At 36.6% G+C, this 21,732-nt stretch overlaps 1 protein-coding gene across 2 annotated transcripts in view; it reads left to right on the top strand.

Annotated features, from left to right (window-relative positions):
- Window positions 1-21,732, top strand: part of arhgef1a (Rho guanine nucleotide exchange factor (GEF) 1a) — a 57,551-nt gene that overhangs the window by 14,237 nt on the left and 21,582 nt on the right. For both annotated transcript variants that reach the window (XM_062047520.1, XM_062047522.1), the window contains exons 2-8: window positions 663-825; window positions 3,559-3,626; window positions 3,790-3,853; window positions 6,531-6,663; window positions 9,814-9,923; window positions 10,000-10,143; window positions 10,227-10,477. In XM_062047520.1, the coding sequence (XP_061903504.1) occupies window positions 663-825; window positions 3,559-3,626; window positions 3,790-3,853; window positions 6,531-6,663; window positions 9,814-9,923; window positions 10,000-10,143; window positions 10,227-10,477 (933 nt within the window). The remainder of the gene's footprint in view (window positions 1-662; window positions 826-3,558; window positions 3,627-3,789; window positions 3,854-6,530; window positions 6,664-9,813; window positions 9,924-9,999; window positions 10,144-10,226; window positions 10,478-21,732) is intronic.

Here is a 21,732-nt window from a genome sequence, read left to right on the forward strand (position 1 = left end):
TACTAACATTTTCAGGGATTGAAATGGGCCCCACTCTTAAAATATGTTTTTTTTTACCTTTTTATGCTGTAATCTCTGATCAACTTCGGGTCTATCCGTCGAGTATAAGTTTTATTTTTTACGTCGTTTTTGTCATAGAAAAACCTTGTTTTTTATGGCAAACACACAAGATATGCAATAATATTTAATGCTTAAAACTCTAGATCAGCTATATAAAAAATAATCTCTGTTGTATGCCCTTTTTGTTAAAGAAAACCCAGTGTTTATGGCAAACACAAAGTATGCAATATTTCCCCAAAAAATATTTAAAAATGGAATATTTGATGCGAAGTAATTGGAGCCTTCAATAGGTCAATAATTCATACCACATTGATTTTAATTCATTATTATTTTTGGAACAATGACAGTTTTAATGTTGTTAGAGTCAACATTGCAACTTGTTCTTGTTACATTACACCTGTATCCTGCTTTAGTCCACTTTTCTATGTTTTTTTCCGTCATAGTATTTTTAGAATGTGCCGCGGGCTGTTAAAAAATTAGCTGCGGGCTGCACATACACTTTGGACATCACTGGCATACTAGATTAAAAAAGGAGGAGTTCAATTAACGTATTAAAATAAGATGAATAATGGTTATTTTGTCATTGTGTTCCTCTGCCCCAGAATAAAGAGAGGGAGTGCATGAGGGAGCGGGAGAAGGCGGCCCGGGAGAGGGAGTCCCGTTACAACAACGGTCACCTCTTCACCTCCCTCACAGTGTCGGGAACCACGCTATGCTCTGCGTGCAACAAGAGCATCACGGCCAAGGAGGCGCTCTGCTGTCCCAGTAAGTCTGACAAAAAAACACAATGAAAAGAAAAGGGATAAAGGAAGCGAAACTATAGCACAGCTAACTAACATTACTGTCCTATTTTACAAGACCGCCATGTTAGGTTATAGGCTAAAGAAAAATTATGAATTTTACTACTACCGCATGTGAAACTGCAAGATAGTTTGCAGAACTTTGTGCCTTATTTTAAGACGTGTAGCAAAGCCTTCATTTATTTTTATTTTTTTTTAGTCCTTAAAGTGGTGGGCGTTTACATCGGGCGGGTTCATCCAGCTGCTAGGGCAAAGCCCCCGGCATAAACACTCTATGGCGGTAGTTCTTAACCTTGTTGGAGGTACCGAACCCCACCAGTTTTATATGCGCATTCACTGAACCCTTCTTTAGTGCAAAATTAAATGTTGTATTTTTTTCAAATTCAAAACAAAGTTATATGTTTTTTTACTGGTGCACAAAATGAACCGTGCATGAACATCACCTTGTTCAAAGAACAAAACCAACACAGTGCATGAACTCACAACAAATTACACACCTGCAAATCAGATGGAGAGAGGGAACATTGTTTGGGGGTATTCATAATACGCCGATAGGGAGAAGTTTTTATTTACACGATGAGTCGGGTGTGTCTTGACCTCTGCGGCGGAGGCTGCGCCGAACCCCTGAGGCAGACTCACCGAACCCCTAGGGTTCGATCGAACCCAGGTTAAGAACCACTGCTCTATGGGGTTGTTTAGGCCTACAAACACGACATGATTATGGCGAGCGGTCACTTCAGTAGCTAATCATTAGGGGTGTGGGAAAAAATCGATTCGAATTCGAATCGCGATTCTCATTTAAAAAAAAAATTGATTTAAAAAAAAAAAAAAATACCGGTATATATATATATTTTTTTTTTTAAATTTTGTTTTTTTAAATTAATCAATCCAACAAAACAATACACAGCAATACCATAACAATGCAATCCAATTCCAAAACCAAACCCGACCCAGCAACACTCAGAACTGCAATAAAGAATCATCCCTGCAGGACGAGGAATAGCTAAACATGCTTCACTACACACCGTAGGAGGATACAATAGCTAACCACTAACAGCAAGTTAGCACCCTGAACAAATGCCATGGGTGGACTACACCTGACATCCACTGTAATGATACCAAGCACAATAGCGTATCTAGTCGATAATACTATGATTACATCAATATTTTTTATCGTCACAAAATCTTTTTTCCTTTTTTAAAAATGTATATTATGTTTATAAACTCAGGAAATATGTCCCTGGACACATGGAGACTTTGAATATGACCAATGTATGATCCTGTAACTACTTGGTATCGGATTGATACCTAAATTTGTAGTATCATCCAAAACTAATGTAAAGCATCCAAACAACAGAAGAATAAGTCATTTTTACATTTTAACAGAAGTGTAGATAGAACATGTTAAAAAAGAAAATAAACAGATATTAACAGTAAATGAACAAGCTGATTAATAAAACATTTTTACAGCTTGTCCCTCATAATTTTGACAAAATACAATGAGAAATGACACAATATGTTACTGCATACGTCAGCAGACAAATTAGGAGTCTTTGTTTGCTTACTTACTAATAAAAGACAAGTTGTCTTGTATGTTCACTATTTTATTTAAGGACAAACTTGCAATAGGAAACATATATTTAATGTACCCTAAGATGTTTTGTAAAAAAAAAAGCCAATAATGCAATTTTTTTGTAGTCCCCCTTATTTAGAAAAGTACCAAAAAGTACCACAAAGTATCGAAAAGTATCGAAATACATTATGGTACCGGTACCGGTACTAAAATATTGGTATCGGGACAACACTGGTAGGCACAAGTATTCCTCAAAAACAAGGCAGAGGTTTTATTTAACAATTATACTGAATATTTGTGAACACTCCAACATAACACACTGTTCGAACAGTAACACTGTGTTTAAATATAGGAAAATAAAACACTGTACTTAAATATTAAATCAAATATTTGGTGTATTCATAGATGTGTTAACAATCACTGATGTAGAATATAAACACATGACTATTGAACATGTTGGATCTAACTGAATTGTAGTTGTCAGTGTAGTCTTTTTCTTTATTGTTCATACCTAATTGTTTATAGTAAATACAAAGCTTTACATAATTTGAAAAATATTGGTAATACATTGTTTCTTAATATATAATTATATACATACTTGCACTGCATTTTTGTTGCTTGTGTCTTATATGCACACACCCAGAGTAATAAAGTAATCCCTCGTTTATAGCTGTTAATTGGTTCTGCGAAGTAGGAATTAAGTATAAATAGAATATTTTCATCGCTACAGCATAAAAAAAACTGTTTACGACTTTTTAAATATGCTTAAAAAAGCCCTCTAGACATGAAATAACACCCACATAGTCACCTTTACAAGCAGCTAACTTCGAAGCGTGATATCACGACTGTGTTACAATACTTACTTAACTGCCCTATAGCCCATAGTGTGTTACACCAGTGATATCAAAGACCAGCATGGGGCCACAAACAAAATCTTATTTAGGGCCACAAAAAGCCAGGGATTGGCTCTGGGTCAGCGCCTCTTCTCTCAAAAGTGGAGCAAATAAGTAAAGGCGATGAGAGATTTTTGTTCTTTAAACACTCAAAGGACACATAGAGAACATTACTAAAATGTCTGAGCTTTTTTAAACATACTAAGTCTCTTTTTTCATTTTTTTTCCCCAGCATGCAATGTGACTATCCACAACCGCTGCAGGGACACGTTACCAAACTGTGCCAAAGTCAAACAGCGGGTGAGAAACCAGCCATGTTTTGTGAAATAAAGAGTAGAAATGTATCTAGAAGTGTATACTAGTCATTGGACATTTGTAAAGAAGAAAATAGTATGAGCTGTTGAATGGAGACTGTCAGTGGAACAATAACAATAAGTCATATTTTTATGTTTCTCATTCACAGCAGCAGAAGACAGTGCTCATGCGGAACAACTCATCCTTGCAGAATGTCGCACTGCGCACAAGAAGTAAGATACCCCTCTTTTTATTTGGATCTTTTCAATGGACATTAGTATAGAAAGTACACTCAGAGTCGGAGGTCTTCAACAGAGGGTCAGTGATATTCAGGTGGTCCGCATAGGTACTGCAGGGAGTCGCACAAATTTAAATGTATTTACAGTCGTGGTCATACACTTGTAAAGAACATAATGTCATGGCTGACCACAGAACTTTCCTCCAGAAGGTCTTATCTTTGTCCATGTGATGCCAGATGTTTGGCCACAATACCCAGCAATATGTTTGGAGGAGAAAAGGTGAGGCCTTTAATCCCAGGAACACCATTCCTACCGTCAAGAATTTGTGGTGGTACTATTATGCTCTGGGCCTGTTTGGCTACCAATGGAACTGGTGCTTTACAGAGAGTAAATGGGACAATGAAAAAGGAGGTTTCCCTCCAAATTCTTCAGGACAACCTAAAATCATCAGCCCGGAGGTTGGGTGGGCGCAGTTGGGTGTTCCAACAGGACAATGATCCTAAACACACGTCAAAAGTGGTAAAGGAATGGCTAAATCAGGCTAGAATGAAGGTTTTAGAATGGCCTTCCCAAAGTCCTGACTTAAACGTGTGGACAATGCTGAAGAAACAAGTCCATGTCAGAAAACCAACACATTTAGGTGAACTCACCAATTTTGTCAAGAGGAGTGGTCAAAAATTCAACCAGAAGCTTGTGGATGGCTACCAAAAGCGCCTCATTGCAGTGAAACTTGCCAAGGGACATGTATCCAAATATTAACATTGCTGTATGTATACTTTTGACCCAGCAGATTTGGTCACATTTTCAGTAGACCCATAATAAATTCGGAAAAGAACCAAACTTCATGAATGTTTTTTGTGACCAACAAGTATGTGCTCCAATCACTCTATCACAAAAAAATAAGAGTTGTAGAAATGTTTGGAAACTCAAGACAGCCATGACATTATGTTCTTTACAAGTGTATGTAAACTTTTGGCCACGACTGTAAATACACATTAACATTGAGACGACACACCGTAGTGTAGTTTATCATTTAAAACAGTGGTCCCCAACCTTTTTGTACGCTTGAAAATTTGTCTCACGGACCGGGGGGATGGTATTTTAATTTTTTTTATTATTTATTTTTTTGTCATAAAGAAATACAATGATGTGTGCTTACGGACTGTATCCCTGCAGACTATATTGATCCATATTGATATATAATGTATATATTGTGTTTTTTATGTTGATTTAATAAAAAAAAAAAAAAATCAATCAATCAATATTTTTTTATTTTTTTTATTTCTTGTGCGGTCCGGTACCAATCGGCCCACGGACCGGTACCGGGCCATGGCCCGGTGGTTGGGGACCACTGATTTAAAATACAAACATGAATACTATAATGATAATATTTTATTCATGTTAGCATTTGAGATAGCTAACAATTAGCACACCAGTTGCCAGCTAGCAATTCAAGCGCCAGTCGTCAGCTAGCAGTTAAAGCGACAGTTCCTAGCTATTGATTAGTGCGCCAGTTTCCAACTAGCGATTAGCACACCAGTTTCCAACTAGCAATTAACATGCTAGTTATCAGCTAGCAATTACCGCACTAAATGCCAGCTAGCGATTACCGAGCTAGTTATCAGCTACCGATTGGCGCGCCAGGCGTCCGCTTGCAATTAGCGCGCCAGTTAGCGATTAGCGCGGTTGTTGTTAGCTAGCGATTGCTGCCCTAGTTGTCGCCTAGCTATTAGCGCACCAGTGGTCATCTAGCGATTAGTGCACCTGTCGTCAGCTAGTGTTTATTGCACCAGTTGCCAGTAAACAATTAGAACACCAGTTGTCAGCTAGAGATTACCGCACTAGTTATCAGCTAGCAATTGGCACACCAGCTGTCAGCTATCAATAAGTGAGCCAGTCTCCGGCTAGCGATTAGCATGTCAGTCGTCAGCCAGCGATTAGCACACTGGTTGCCAGCTAGAAATTAGCGTGCCAGTTGCCAGCCAACGATTACCTCGCTAGTTGTCACCTAGCTATTAGCGCGCCAGTCACCAGCTAGCGTTTAGCACACTAGTCGCCAACTGGCAATTAGCGCACCAGTTGTCAGTTAGCCATTAGAGCACAGGTTGCTAGCTGGTTATTAACAGTGCTATAATGTATTATTTGAATATGTTAGTATTGCACAACTGTGCTTTTCAAACCAGTTCTATTTGAAATATAATTGTATACAGGATATACAAGTAGGGGGTCCCCGCTCCAGTTTTCCACCAGTTTTGGGGTCCTTGGCCTGGAAAACATCGTTGACCCCTGCTTTAGAGTAGTGAGGGTATAGCTTGGATAGCAGCGCAGATGACACAGAAAATGATAACACAAAGCCATTATTGTCTAAATGGCTGGAAACACAAGTGGAGTTAGTTTCCCTGGATGAACCGCAGCTCCCAAGTGCTGGCGGCACTCATGCAGCCCCACCACCAGGCTTGACACAAATATTTTGCTCTTGTGTTACCAGCTATTTAGATAATAACGGCTGTGTGTTAAGTCATTTTCAGTGGATATTAAATATGTACCACGATACAAGCTGTACACTGACTACTCTAAAGTATGTTCAAGTTTACGTTCTACAGTACTCTCGCTTGAGATGCTTGATCAAATGTGACTTTGTGTTTCTGTAACACAACGTTCTCCCTAATAGATCCAGTAATGCGTGAGCGCCCGAGTTCAGCCATCTACCCTTCCGAAAGCCTCCGACATTCCCTTCTCGGATCCCGCCGAGGACGCTCCAGCCTCATGCTGTCCAAAAGTGTCTCCACCAACAACATCGCAGGGTGAGAATGGTGAAAGTGTCTGCGTGGGTGTGTTCTTTTGCACTGAGCTGTCTTTTAACACAGAAAACATTGTGGGGCACATCGCTGTTAATCGTTTAAAGTGTAAAGCAATTTTATAGCATTGCCCCCCGCACGGGTCTCAAACCAGCATCCAAAAATCAGAGAAGTCAAGCAGCGCTAGCCAATGAGCTAAAAACCCAGGGGAGTGAGATTTATACAACGTACATCCACACTAACTAGCATTTGTTACCGGTACCCTCCCAAACCTCACTAATTTTTCTTTTTTTTTAAATACATTTTTATAGGAGTTTTTTTCCATGTATTTATTAAACAAATATAGGGAACAAATATATATAGGCTAGATTAAAAAAATTAAGAATTAATTTTACAAAAAAAAAAATTCAATTAAAAAAATGTATTTGTTTAAAAAAAATGGTAAAACAAAAGTAAAATACCAAACAAAATATGCTTGTTGGAGCGTACATAAATTACACATTTTTGTCCACTCTTCCATTAGGCTGCTTATTGGCAAAAACAAATGTATTTTATTTCAATCAATGAATCTATCAAAGTTTACTTATATAGCCCTAAATCACGAGTGTCTCAAAGGGCTTTTGATTTATTATCTTTTTCCAAAATAAAACATTCACTAATTATCACTCTTAAACCTCACTCTTTTTTTTTTGTACTTAATTATTATTGGAATTTTTTTTTTGGCAGGAACAAACATACATAGAAGATTTTAAAAAATCTCTTAATTGAACAGAACAAATTATATATTTGTGGGAGCATACATAAATTATTATTTACAAAAAATCACCCTTCCTAAAAGGTGCTTGTTTACCAAACATACAGTATGTATCGTTAAAAAAAAAATCTAGACACTAAATTATCACCCCGAAAACACGCCCTTTTTTAACTTAATTATTATTTACGGGTTTTTTTTTTGAGAAAACAAACTTACCTGTATTTTCCGGACCATAAGGCGCACTGCTGATGATATTTTTTATCTTTTTTCATATATAAGGCATATAGGGCGCATTAAAGGAGTCATATTATTATTATTTTTTTCTAAATGTAAAACACTTCCTTGTGGTCTACATAATGTAACATGTAATGGTGGTTCTTTGGTCAAAATGTTGCATAGATGATGTTTTACAGATCATCTTCAAGCCGCTTTCTGACAGTCGCTTCCGGATGCGCCGTTTTGTGGGCGGTCTTATTTACGTGGCTCACCTTCTGTAGCGTCTTCTCCCCGTCATCTTTGTTGTAGCGGTGTAGCGTGCAAGGACGGGAGTGGAAGAAGTGTCAAAAGATGGAGCTAACTGTTTTAATGACATTCAGACTTTACTTAAATCAATAACGGAGCAGCATCTCCTCATCCGGAAACAACAACACAGGAAATGTGTCACGTGAAAAACCGGAACTCTCTAATAACTAAAGTTCCTTGGGTGAATAAAGTAAACTCACTACACCGGTATGTTTTAGCGCTTTCATGGCGAGTTTACTGACAGATATAAGTAAGAACTTTACATTACTTTATATTAGAAATGGCAACAGCGGAGGATGAATGTCCCATAACAAGAAGATAGAAAAAAAGAAGAAGCTCATCGACTACAGCGTCGGCGCGGACGCGCGCAATTTTTCAGGACTTATACAGATCCCAAATACAGATCAGCAGGTACCAGAAGGTAAGAAAAGTTGCTTTTGCATAATATTGTGCAATAAAACGCCAGCTAATATGTCTTACCTTATACACACACAATAATTATTATTATATGTTGAAGCACAGTACAATCCATTAAGCGGTGCGGCTTCACAGCTTACCAAGGTCGTACTAAAACATTTTGATGGATTTTTGAGCGTCGTGTGTAATGTTCTATATTTTCAATGGAACATATAAAATGTTGGTGTTGTTTACTTGAGACATATTGTCATAATAGTGCAGTCTAAACTTATCTCTTATGTTTGACTGCCATCTACTGGTCACACTTATCATTACACCATGTACCAAATAAAAATGTTTAATTTCTCTTAATTTCCCCTCTGGGATTAATTAAGTATTTTTCTGATTCTGATATTGCTTCGAGGAGGGTAAGCTCAACCGATTGTATTCCTTACATTAGGCGCACCGGGTTATAAGGCGGACTGTCGAGTTTTGAGAATTTATTTTTTATTTTTTAAGTGCGCCTTATAGTCTGGAAAATACGGTACATAGATGATAAAATGATGATAAAAAATGTTTTTAAATAAAGCTATCTTAGTTGAACAAAACAACATTTGCTTGTGGGAGTGTACATGAATTATTATTTTTAAAAATTCACCCTTCCAACAGCCTACTAATTATTGTCCAAAATGGTGCTTCTTTGTCATACTTACAGTATGTATCATACATGTTTTCGAAATAAATGAGCCACTAATTTATCACTCCCAAACCTCACTCTTTTTGTATCTATTTAATTATTGTTGGAGGGAACACACATAAAGTACAGGCCAAAAGTTTGGACACACCTTCTCATTCAATGCGTTTTCTTTATTTTCATGACTATTTACATTGTAGATTGTCACTGAAGGCATCAAAACTATGAATGAACACATGTGGAGTTATGTACTTAACAAAATAGCCACCCTTTGCTCTAATTACTGCTTTGCAGACTCTTGGCATTCTCTCGATGAGCTTCAAGAAATAGACACCTGAAAGGTGTCATAGTTTTGATGCCTTCAGTGACAATCTACAATGTGAATAGTCATGAAAATAAAGAAAACGCATTGAAATGAGAAGCTGTGTCCAAATTTTTGGCCTGTACTGTACATAGATAATAAAATGATTTAAAATAATGTTCTAAAAAATAAAGATATCTTAGTTGAACAAAACAAAATATGCTTGTGGGAGCATAATTTTTTCTAAATAAATCATCCACTAAATTATCCCTCTCAAACCTCATTCAAGTTGTGCATGCGCTTAGGCTTGAACCGGCGACCCACAAGTCACAATACTCGAGCAGCGCTAGCCAATGAGCTAAAACCCCCTGGCTGTCAGCCCATTGTCCAGGGCAGCTGGCTCCTAAAGCATCGAAGAGTGAGGGGTACACAACGTATTATCGTGCAGCCCCACTAGCAAATGTAAGTAAGTGAATGTGCGTGCTGCAGAAACCTGAATGACGACTCGCCTCTGGGGCTACGTCGGATCCTGTCCCAGTCCACAGACTCCCTCAACTTCAGGAACAGAGCCATGTCGGTGGAGTCCCTCAATGATGACGGTATTATTCATTCAGGGTGAACGACACGTGTGATAATAGTGACGCTTTTGTCAGTTTTGTTGATGGTCCTCTTCAGGAGATCTCTACTACACTTCCATCCTGGAGGAGATGGAGCTGGAGGGCGAGGACTTCAAGGCGGACTCGTGGAGCATGGCCGTGGACACCGATTACCTCCACGCACACTGCAAAAACGTCATCAAGAGGCAGGATGTCATTTATGGTGAAGATATATCATCAATCATGACCCATGTTGCTAAACACAAAGCAGACGTGCGCTCAAATACACAATCAATTTCCCCTCAGAGTTGATCCAGACCGAGGTGCACCACATGCGGACGCTACGCATCATGGAGCGCGTGTTCCGGCAGGGCCTGCTGGAGGAGCTGCAGCTGGACCCGAGCACCGTGCACGCCTTGTTCCCATGCTTGGACCAGCTGATCAGCATACACTCGCACTTCCTGGTGCAACTTCTGCTGCGGCGGAACAGCAGCCTGCAGCCCGAATCGCACTGCAACTTCACCATACATCGCCTGGGGGACATTCTGCTGGAGCAGGTAGTTGCCATACAAACCATAAAACTAGCAATGATATACATTCTATAGAGGTTTATTTATGTACGAACGCTTTTTTTTTACACTGAATTTATGTAACTGAATTTTTTCAAAATCTGTGTTGGCCCTGCGATGAGGTGGCGACTTGTCCAGGGTGTACCCTGCCTTCCGCCCGATTGTAGCTGAGATAGGCTCCAGCGCCCCCCGCGACCCCGAAAGGATTAAGCGGTAGAAAATGGATGGATGGAATTTTTTTAAATCAAATTATGCGGACAATTAAAAAAATCAGTGTATAAAAATACAGTGCAAAAAAGTTAAAGTGTATAAAAATTCAGTGCAGAAATTTTCAAGACCCACTTGAGTTATATTAGGACTGAAGCATTCAATCCTGTCTTAATTTCCTGGAAGTGGGTTTGAGTTTTGAAGAAACTAAAAATGTGCCATATTTTATATTGCTACTATGGTACATTTTTTGTGTAATTTATAACTTTTGTTTTCGCCCTCTTTTTGTGCCCTTGTGTGCATTATCCTTTCCATTCTTAGCCTTTTTCAGCCTTTGTAACTGAGCTACTGTGTGGAACAATTTCCCTTGTGGATCACGAAAGTTTGTCTAAGTCTAAGTTTAAACGAATATTTCTGCACTGAATTTTTATTTCCTGAATTTTTTTACACTGAATTTTTACAAAATGATTTTTTTTTCCCACTGAATTTTGACACACAGAAGTTTGAAACTCACACATTTTGCTCACACATTTGTATTCAATGAAATCGTCTGCATTATATTATTTATTTTTTTAAATTCATTGTATACAAATTTAGTGCAAAAAAATGTAAGTGTATAAAAATTAAATGAAAGCAAATTTTTGTGTAAAAATATTTAGTGCAGAAAAATTCAGTGCAAAAAAAATCCAGTGTATGAAAATTTAGTGCAAAAAAATAAGTGTATACAAATTAATTGTAGAAATGTTCAGGGCAGAACTATCCGTTCCTTCAAAACTCAACACCCACTTAAAGTAACATAAGACTGAAGCATTCAATACTGTCTTGATTTACTGGAAGTGGTTCTTGAGTTTTGAAGCAATGAATATTTCTGCACTAAATTTTTATTCCCTGAATTTTTTTACACTGAATTTTTTGAAAATTATTTTTTTACAATGAATTTTTACACACTGAATTTTGAAACACACACATTTTGCTCAAAACTGTTTATTCAATGAAATTGTCTGCATAATTTGATTGTTTTAAATTCAGTGCATAAAAATTCAGTGCAAAAACAATTAAGTGCATAAAAAATCAGTGCAAAAAAAATCGGTGTACAAAAATTTTGTGCAAAACCAATAAGTGTATTCAAATTAATTGTAGAAAGGTTACGGTAAGTGCAGAACTACTAACACTTAAATTTTTTTGCACTGAATTTTTATACACAGAATTTTTATACACTGAATTTTTATACACTTAATTGCAAAACACTGTATTTTACCAAAATACAATTTAAACACACACATTTTGCTCACACATTTTATATTCACTGAAATTGTCAGCATAATTTAATGTAAAAAAAAATTCTGATCACAAATCGCAAATACAAAAAATTCAGTAACATCAATTTAGTGCCAAAAAAAGTATTTCGTAATGAAGACACAAATTACCTTCCATGCATTCAGTAGCACACAAAAGTGGGAACATTTGGCAAAGCATATCCCAACTACACCACATGGTAGCGCTGTTGATTCATCGGTTGAAAAACAAACAAAACATCTTACAGTGGTATCACTTTTTGATGATTTGGTTTACGACAGACATTTTTGCCAAACTTTGCCCTGTACGACGTCTCGGTTATTGTTTGTTACAGTTTGCGTAACAAACAAATCGTCTTTCCCCCATATAATTACGCAAATTTGAGATCCTGAACAAAGAATCCCTCGAGTTGCGGTACTTATTTATGAAGTACGACTGCCAACTAAGCCACCTTGGGGCCGAAGAAATTTGCAAGTGCCAGCACTTAGATAAAAAAAATGTGAGAACATATTGATTGGGATCTTAGTCGAGGATGTTGTTGTGGCTTGTGCAGCTCTTTGAGACACTCGTGATTTAGGGCTATATAAGTAAGCATTGATTGATTGATTGATTGATTGATTGAAGAAAGAATTCGTAGCAAAGAACTCTACCTATTCTCCCTCTCCGCTCATCGTTGTCTTGAATAGTGTGAGGTTAAATCTTCATTTATCCAGTTCATGCATCTTTTGTATGTATTTTTGCATGTAAAACTATAAATATTCTCTCTAAAAATGGGTTTTCTGTTTACATTTTTGGGTGTTTGGAACAGATTAAATGGACTGTTTGCAACCTTTACATGGATGCCTAGAGGGCTCTAAGTTTCCAATGTGTTTTAAGCGTTGTATCCCGCCCTCTTACGGCTTTTAGTATACAATGACGTAAACTCTGCCCGTACATAACATATGCATTAGCTTTGATGCCAGCTAATGATAGCGATTTAGCAAAGTTTAATAAAAGATATAAAATTGACATTGATGTACTGTATACATGCAGTGAGTAAGCACAGAAATGGGAGAAAAACACATTTAAAAAAATGTATATACATATGTATATACTCTATATATATTCATTGTTTTTTTATTTAGTTTAATTGATTATTAAAAATTATGAATCGGAATAAGAATTGCGATTCGGATGTGAATTTATTTTTTATTTTTTTATTTTTTTGAGCACACCTAATAGTACAGTAATTGTAAAAACTTTTGGGGCCAGTTAGTTTTGCAAAAAAGGTCCCCTTTAATCACTATTCAATACTATACACTATTAGACACGTAAAAAACAACAACTATTAAAGCACTAATTACACTGGTGTTCATGTTATATTTTTGTGTATACATTTTTTTAACTTTGAACAAGTTGCAAACAGCCTCTTTAGTTGGATTATTACTTATGGGAAAAATTGCTTTGGTTTTGAACGTTTCGGGTTCGGCTGCAGTTATCAATTATTTTAGTAATCCATCGATTAGTTTGTTTCGATTAATTGAGTAATCGAGTACCGTATTTTTCGGGCTATAAGTCGCAGTTTTTTTCATAGTTTGGCCGGGGGTGCGACTTATACTCAGGAGCGACTTATCTGTGAAATTATTAACACATTACCGTAAAATATCAAATAATATTATTTAGCTCATTCACGTAAGAGACTAGACCAGGGGTCGGCAACGCGCGGCTCTAGAGCCACAAGCGGCTCTTTAGCGCCGCCCTAGTGGCTCTCTGGAGCTTTTTCAAAAATGTATGAAAAATGGAAAAGATGAGGGGGAAAAATATATATTTTTTGTTTTAATATGGTTACTGTAGGAGGACAAACATGACACAAACCTCCATAATTGTTATAAAGCACACTGTTTATATTAAACATGCTTCACTGATTCGAGTATTTGGCGAGCGCCGTTTTGTCCTACTAATTTTGGCGGTCCTTGAACTCACCGTTTGAGTTTGAGTTTGAGTTTGAGTTTATTTCGAACATGCAAGCATACAACATGATACATCACAATTTCCAGTTTCTTTTCAACATGTTCGAAAAGGAGTAGGAAGAAGCAGAGCTTATTTAATCCTACCCCTTTTCTTTACATAACAGTTGCAAAACTTTTTGTTCACTTCCTGTTCACAATTTTTTCACAATAAACTCCATAAGTAATTACAATAAAAATAAATAAATAAATAATAGTAAGAATTTAATAATAATAATTGGTGAAGTAAGTCATATTTCATATGATGAGATAAGTAAGATTACTTTAAGAATGAATGAATGGATGGATGAAATAAATTCAGAATGTTTGTCATGGTTCTTCTTCATTGTACTTTGTAAACACTTTAAGTTTGAAGAGTTTCTTGAAGTGTATCATATTAGTACATTGTTTGATTGCTTTGCTTAATCCATTCCATAATTTAATTCCACATACTGATATACTGAAGGTCTTAAGTGTTGTACGTGCATACAAATGTTTTAAATTACGTTTTTCTCTAAGATTATATTTCTCCTCTTTTGTTGAGAAGAATTGTTGTATATTCTTGGGTAGCAGGTTATAGTTTGCTTTGTGCATAATTTTAGCTGTTTGCAAATTCACTATGTCGTGGAATTTCAGTATTTTTGATTCAATAAATAAAGGGTTTGTATGTTCTCTATATCCAACATTATGTATTATTATAACTGATCTTTTTTGTAACACCGTTAATGAATGAAGTGTACTTTTGTAATTATTTCCCCATATTTCTACACAGTAGCTCAGATATGGTAACACTAGTGAGCAGTAGAGAATATGAAGGGATTTTTGGTCTAGAACATGTTTTGCTTTATTCATTATTGACGTGTTTCTTGCAACTTTATGTTGTATATTTTTTACGTGAGATTTCCAGTTCAATTTATCATCAATCATTATACCTACAAATTTGGTTTCGTTTACTCTTTCAATTTCTATTCCGTCTATTTGTATTTGTGTTTGACTTTCTCTTCTACTGTTACCAAATAGCATTATTTTAGTTTTACTAAGATTCAACGATAGTCTGTTTTTGTCAAACCATCTTTTTAATTTGTTAATTTCTTCTGTTATTATTTGTATTATCTCCTGTGTGTTCTCTCCTGAACAAAACGCTGTTGTATCATCCGCAAATAATACTAACTTTAAATCTTTTGTAACTTTACAAATGTCATTTATATAGAGATTGAATAATTTAGGTCCTAATATTGATCCCTGAGGTACACCACAGGATATATTTAGCGTTGTAGACGTGTGTTCGCCTAGCTTCACGTATTGTTTCCTGTTCGTTAGATAACTTCTTATCCAGTTTAAGACTAACCCTCTGATGCCATATCGTTCTAGTTTTTTGATTAAAATATTGTGATTAATTGTGTCAAAAGCTTTAGTTAGATCCATAAAAACCGCTGCTGCACATTTTTTACTATCTATTGCATTGGTAATTTCTTCTGTAATTTCAATTAAAGCCATTGAAGTTGAGACATTAGCTCTATATCCATATTGGTTCTCTTCGAGTATTCTATTTTTATTTATGAAACTTTCTAATCTGTTATTGAACAGTTTTTCAATGATTTTAGAAAATTGTGGAAGTAGAGAAACAGGTCTATAATTTGTAAATTGATGTTTATCTCCAGTCTTATAAATTGGTGCAACTTTAGCTATTTTCATTTTGTTTGGAAATGTACCTGTTTGAAATGATAGGTTACTAATATACATTAATGGTCCTGAGATCTCTTCAATAACCTTTTTTATCGTTTCCATATCAATTCCGTTACAATCAGTTGAAGTCTTAGATTTACATTTTTTCACGATTGTAACTATTTCCTCCTGTGTCACATTACTGAGGAACATGGAATTGGGATTTGGCTCTATGGTGTCATTATAGTCCTCAATTGGAACTGGGTCTGGAATCCTTTCTTCCAATTTTGGTCCAATATTTACAAAATAATTATTGAAGCTTTCAACTACTTCCTTTATGTTGTCATTTTTTTTATTTTCATCTAAGAAGTATTGAGGGTAGTCCCTCTTAGTTCCATTTTTAATAATGCTATTGAGGATGCCCCATGTTGCTCTCATATTATTTTTGTTCCTGTCCAATAATTCACTGTAATATTCTTTTCTACATGATCGTAGTATGTCTGTTAACTTGTTTTTATACTTTTTGTACTTAATTTCTGCCTCTATAGTTCTTTGTGCTATAAGTTCTCTATATAGTGTATTCTTCTTCTTACAAGCATTTTTTAATCCTTTTGTCATCCATGGTTGATTATTCTTTCTCTGCTTGTTACTGAGTTGTATCCATGGACAATGTTTGTCATAAAGTATTATGAACTTGTTTAAGAAATGTTCATATGCTTCATCAACCTCTTTTTCATTATACACATTGTCCCAATCTTGCTTTTGTAGCTCAATTTTGAAGGCAGTCATCCTCTTCTCTGTGCATAGTCTTCGAAATGTCCTTTTGTCTTCCATGTTCTTCTTGTAGTTTCCATCATATATTGTAAAAACTGGCAGATGATCACTAACGTCGCTTATAAGTAGACCACTTGTAGTGTTATTATCAAAATCATTGGTAAAAATATGATCAATAAGCGTGGCACAGTGTCCTGTGATTCTGCTTGGCTTTGTGATTTTAGGATATAGACTGATGCTGTACATTGTATCAATGAAGTCATCAATAGACTTTTGCTTGTTGGGGTTCAATAAGTCAATATTAAAGTCACCACATAAGAACATTATTCTTTGACCATTGTCCATGTAAGTAGCCTTGATCCATTCTTCAAATGTTTCTATACTTGACTTAGGTGATCTATATAAACAACTGATGAATATGTTTTTGCTTTTTTCCTGACATATTTCAATGGTTATACATTCTAAGATATTATCAATGGCAAATGACATGTTTTTTACCACTTTGTAGTTCAGGTTCTTCATCACGTACACAGCTACTCCTCCTCCATTTTTGTTGGTTCTGTTGATGTAGTTTAGTTCATATCCCTCCAGATCAAAATCTATTCCTTTTTTATCATCAATCCATGTTTCTGTGACAGCAATCACTTTGAAGGGTCCGTTGATGTGTTCCAAAAAGTTCTTAATGTTGTTGTAATTTGCATACAAGCTTCTACTATTAAAATGAATAATTGACAATTTGTTATCACATTCAATGTTGCTATTATATTGATCATCTGTATAATAAAAACAACTATTACTGATGTGGGAGAAAAAATTTGTATCTGGATCTATATCATTTTCCAAATCCTGGTTTTTGTGATCTTTGTTGCAGAAATTTTTTAGTTCCATATTTTCTTGTTCAACAAACTTTGATGTTGTTTCAATAATCTCAATAAGTGTAGGTGGATGTAATCCTGAATGTAGGTCCTCTTGTTTAGTCGTCCCTTGGAACAGAGTAGTGTCGATGCTGAATTTAGGTGCTTGTTTTCTGTCAGAGTCCATTATCATCGTTGTTTTGGTAGCTGTGTAAACTTTAAAAATTGTCCAGGTCCTTGATGTCATGGACAACAATTACTCTTGCTTCTGGACCTCCATTCAGCTTGATGTAGATTTTACAGTTGGTGCTCCAAGTTCCCTGGATTTTTCCCTGCCTTCTCAAGTCGCGTGCTTTCTTGGCGATTCCAGCATTGCGTTTTGTGAGATGCTCATTCATGTACACATTTGTTCCCTTCAGCTTCTTTCCCTGTCTCAGCAATGCCATTTTAGATTTTCTGTTTACGAGTTTCACGAGCACGACTGGAGTGGCGTTGTTGTTTCTTCCGTTCAGTGGGATGCATGTTTCGATGCTATTAATGTCAATTTCAATTTCTTTTGATTGCAGAAAGTTGACCACTTGCTGTTCTGCTGAGATCATATCCATTTCATCTGGTTCACCTTCATTATTCACAGCTTTCGCATAGGATCTTGGTTTAATTCGGTGCCCTGTCACGATGATATCATTCATTCGTTTATCCTGATCCATTTCATCTATGATGTTCCTCAGCATGTTGTTGTCTTCTTGAAGGATCTTCATTTGTGTGCTCATTTCAGTGGCTTCTTTATTTCTGGAGTTGTTCTCTTTTTTCATTTCTTTAATTTCTTCTTTCATTTCTTTCATATCCTCTTTCCATCCATCAATCAATTCTTCCAATTTTTCTATCATTTCTTCTTTAAATTCCTGGAGTATTTTTTGTAGTATCCCTTCTTGAATCCCATCATGTCCTGTGCCCAGCTTCAAATCAGTCTTTCCAGTCAATCCTTTAACTTTTGGCATCGCGGCAGTCACTGACGTCAGCGCCTCTTATGTCTTAAGGGCAGTTACTTCTTTAGCGACTTGCGGCACTTTTAACTTGTTTTTTCAACAATTTCGTACTTTGCGCCGTTCAGAGATCAATTTGAGGTGTCCGCCTGTCAACTTATATCACTCTGCGACGTCGGGATCACTTTAAAACAGCTGTAAACTCGCCGTAACTTTTGGTTGCTAGGCAACCGCTTTGAACTGCGGGAGGCGCCTTTGGTTTGAGGCTAACGGCTCTTCCACTCGCCTTATTTCAGCGTATCAGTGCCTCTCAACTGACCAAAATCAGATCGAAGATGCCAGGTGACTCTCCTGTGGCTGTGATCGCAAATCAGTGGTCAAAATCTTCAGACTTAACAAAAACTCCGGTAGCAGAAGCGGAGCTTTTTTTCTTTGCGTCCTTTCTCATTGACAGGAAGTGACCGTAGTTTGTTTACATGTATAACTTTCTCCGACTTTCTAGGACGTGTTTTATGCCACTTCTTTTTCTGTCTCATTTTGTCCACCAAACTTTTAACGTTGTGCATGAATGCACAAAAGTGAGTTTTGTTGATGTTATTGACTTGTGTGGAGTGCTAATCAGACATATTTGGTCACTGCATGATTGCAAGCTAATCGATGCTAACATGCTATTTAGGCTATCTATATGTACATATTGCATCATTATGCCTTATTTGTAGCTATATTTGAGGTAATTTAGTTTCCTTTAAGTCATCTTAATTCAATTTATATCTCATGACACACTATCTGTATGTAATATGGCTTTTAATTTTTTGCGGCTCCAGACAGATTTGTATTTGTATTTTTGGTCCAATATGGCTCTTTCAACATTTTGGGTTGCCGACCCCTGGACTAGATGTATAAGATTTCATGGGATTTAGCGATTAGGAGTGACAGATTGTTTGGTAAACGTATAGCATGTTCTATATGTTATAGTTATTTGATCGACTCTTACCATAATATGTTACGTTAACATACCAGGCACGTTCTCAGTTGGTTATTAATGCGTCATATAACGTACTTATTCAGCCTGTTGTTCACTATTCTTTATTTATTTTAAATTGCCTTTCAAATGTCTATTCTTGGTGTTGGGTTTTATCAAATACATTTCCCCAAAAAATACGACTTATACTCCAGTGCGACTTATATATGTTTTTTTCCTTCTTTATTATGCATTTTCGGCCGGTGCGACTTATACTCCGGAGCGATTTATACTCCGAAAAATACGGTAAACATTTTACAGCCTCAATGCATATTTTAGGGAAAACAAATAAACAAAGATTTGTTTGCGTGCGAGAATTTTTTTTCTCAAATTTAGCACTGAAATTACACTTTTTAACATGTGTGCATTTAAAAAACAGATTCAATCAAAACTTTCCGCTGTTCGGTACCAAACAGATCACATCACCATCGCTCTCATGTGTGCTCTGTTGCAGCGGCTGTGTGGACACTATGATCGCATATTTTAAAGATGTGGGCACCGGGTCTGTATTTTATGTTTTTTTAGTACTTTACACCTATTAAAACTACTCATCGAAGCAACATAATATAAATTAAGATTTTTTCTATTTGGATTATTCGGTTTAATCGATTAATCGTTGCAGCTCTAATTCGTTTTTTGTCAAACCTTTTGGAAAGGATTACAAAGTCATTGACTATTTGTCTAATGATGATCAAATGTTGAAGATATCCGCGTTACATGCATGCTAGCATGTACAGTGGAACCTCGATTTACGAACTTACTTGGTTCTTTGGTTTGTATATCCTAAAGTTTGTATAGTTAGGCAGATTTGTCCATAAGAAACAATGTAAACATGGAAATTGGGTTGCAGCCTTGACAAAAGTCCATATTTTAGATAAGGTTTGTACACTAAGTGCTATACAGCACTGTATATCTGACAAACATAACAAAGAGATGATGGATCAACTTTCTCTTTATTAACAATCAGAATTGTGCTGTATGCGCTGCTCTGACAACACGCACACACACACACACACACGTGCCCTCACAAACGATCAGAAATCACAAAAATCCTTCATTTTAACAACCATATTGCTACAATAATGAACATTTTAAAAGTAAAATGAACGTAGAGTGCGTTACTATTGTCAAAAGAGTAGCTCACGAGAGGAGAGAAACGAGCAGATAGAGGGAGAGGGGGAGGGGCCGTGTGTGTGTGCGTTTTTGGAAGAAGCGCAGCTGAACGAGAGGTAGTCTTCTCTTCTGCTGTAAAATATAAGTCCGCTTTGGCATATTTTCCAGAAAAGTCTGTTCTCATCACATTTAAAACCTTGCTGTGCTCTGTTTCTTCAATACGGGCAAGCACAAAATTAATGACTGAATGAAGTGTTCTCACACAGTCATATTTGGCGCAATCTAAAAGGTTGCAAACCGAAAAGTTGGCAAATAGAGGGGTTCGTAAATCGAGGTTCCACTGTATTCCAAAGCATCTTGACCACTACCTGTAGGCGGCGCTAAAAGTGTAGTTCATATTAAGACTGGGCGATATATCGATATACTCCATATATCGCGGGTTTGTCTCCGTGCGATATAGAAAATGACGATATCGTGATATTCAAGTATACGTTCTCACGCAGTTGCTTTTAGTTGCGGGCATTACACTGCATGCGTTTCCCACTCTTTCTTGTCTCTCCTTCTCACAGAGACTTAAAACAAGCGCCCCTTCTTACGTACGTCACATGTGCAACGTCACACGCTCCCGCGGAGCCAACAGGTAACGTTAGCTGTGATGCTAGTGCAGTGGTGCGAGTGGTAATACGAGAGAGAGAAGGTGCAAATCTGGTAACAAATGAAGGAAGAATTAATTCCCAAGAAAAACAGCACAGGGTCCATCGTCTGGCGGTGGTTTGGCTTCAAGCGGGAAGATGTTGAACATTTATGCGGCAAAAGCGTTGCTACAAAAAGTAGCAGCACTGCTAATGTAGCATCATTTGAAAAGTCACCCGGTAGAGCAGGGGTGTCAAACTCAAATACAGAGTGGGCCAAAATTTAAAACTGAACAAAGCCGCGGGCCAAGGTTGAACAAATCAACCTTTTAATAGGGATCCAAACAAGTTTTGCATTGAATATTGAACAAGCAAGGCTTATATAACTTTATAGTGACATGCAAAATTTGAGTTTCAAATAATAATAATGATAATAATTAAAAAATATCAATGGCATATCAAATACAATTTGAATAAAAATTGAATGCCTCTTTTCTATTTGCAGCCTTGTGAGGTAAATATCAACATGAACTTTTTCCACAGGCTAATAAATTTGAAAATAAAATAACAATGAATAAACCAACCATTCAGGTCTTTAAACTGCTCAGTTTGCAACACACTGATCTAATCTGATGTGCCCACGCCAGATACCTGGCATCTTTTCTTGGATGCTAGTTCATTAATGTCGGGGCTCAGGCTTTGAGCTGAGGCAA

Source organism: Entelurus aequoreus, linkage group LG05 (assembly GCF_033978785.1).
Source record: "Entelurus aequoreus isolate RoL-2023_Sb linkage group LG05, RoL_Eaeq_v1.1, whole genome shotgun sequence".
Lineage (NCBI taxonomy): Eukaryota > Metazoa > Chordata > Actinopteri > Syngnathiformes > Syngnathidae > Entelurus > Entelurus aequoreus.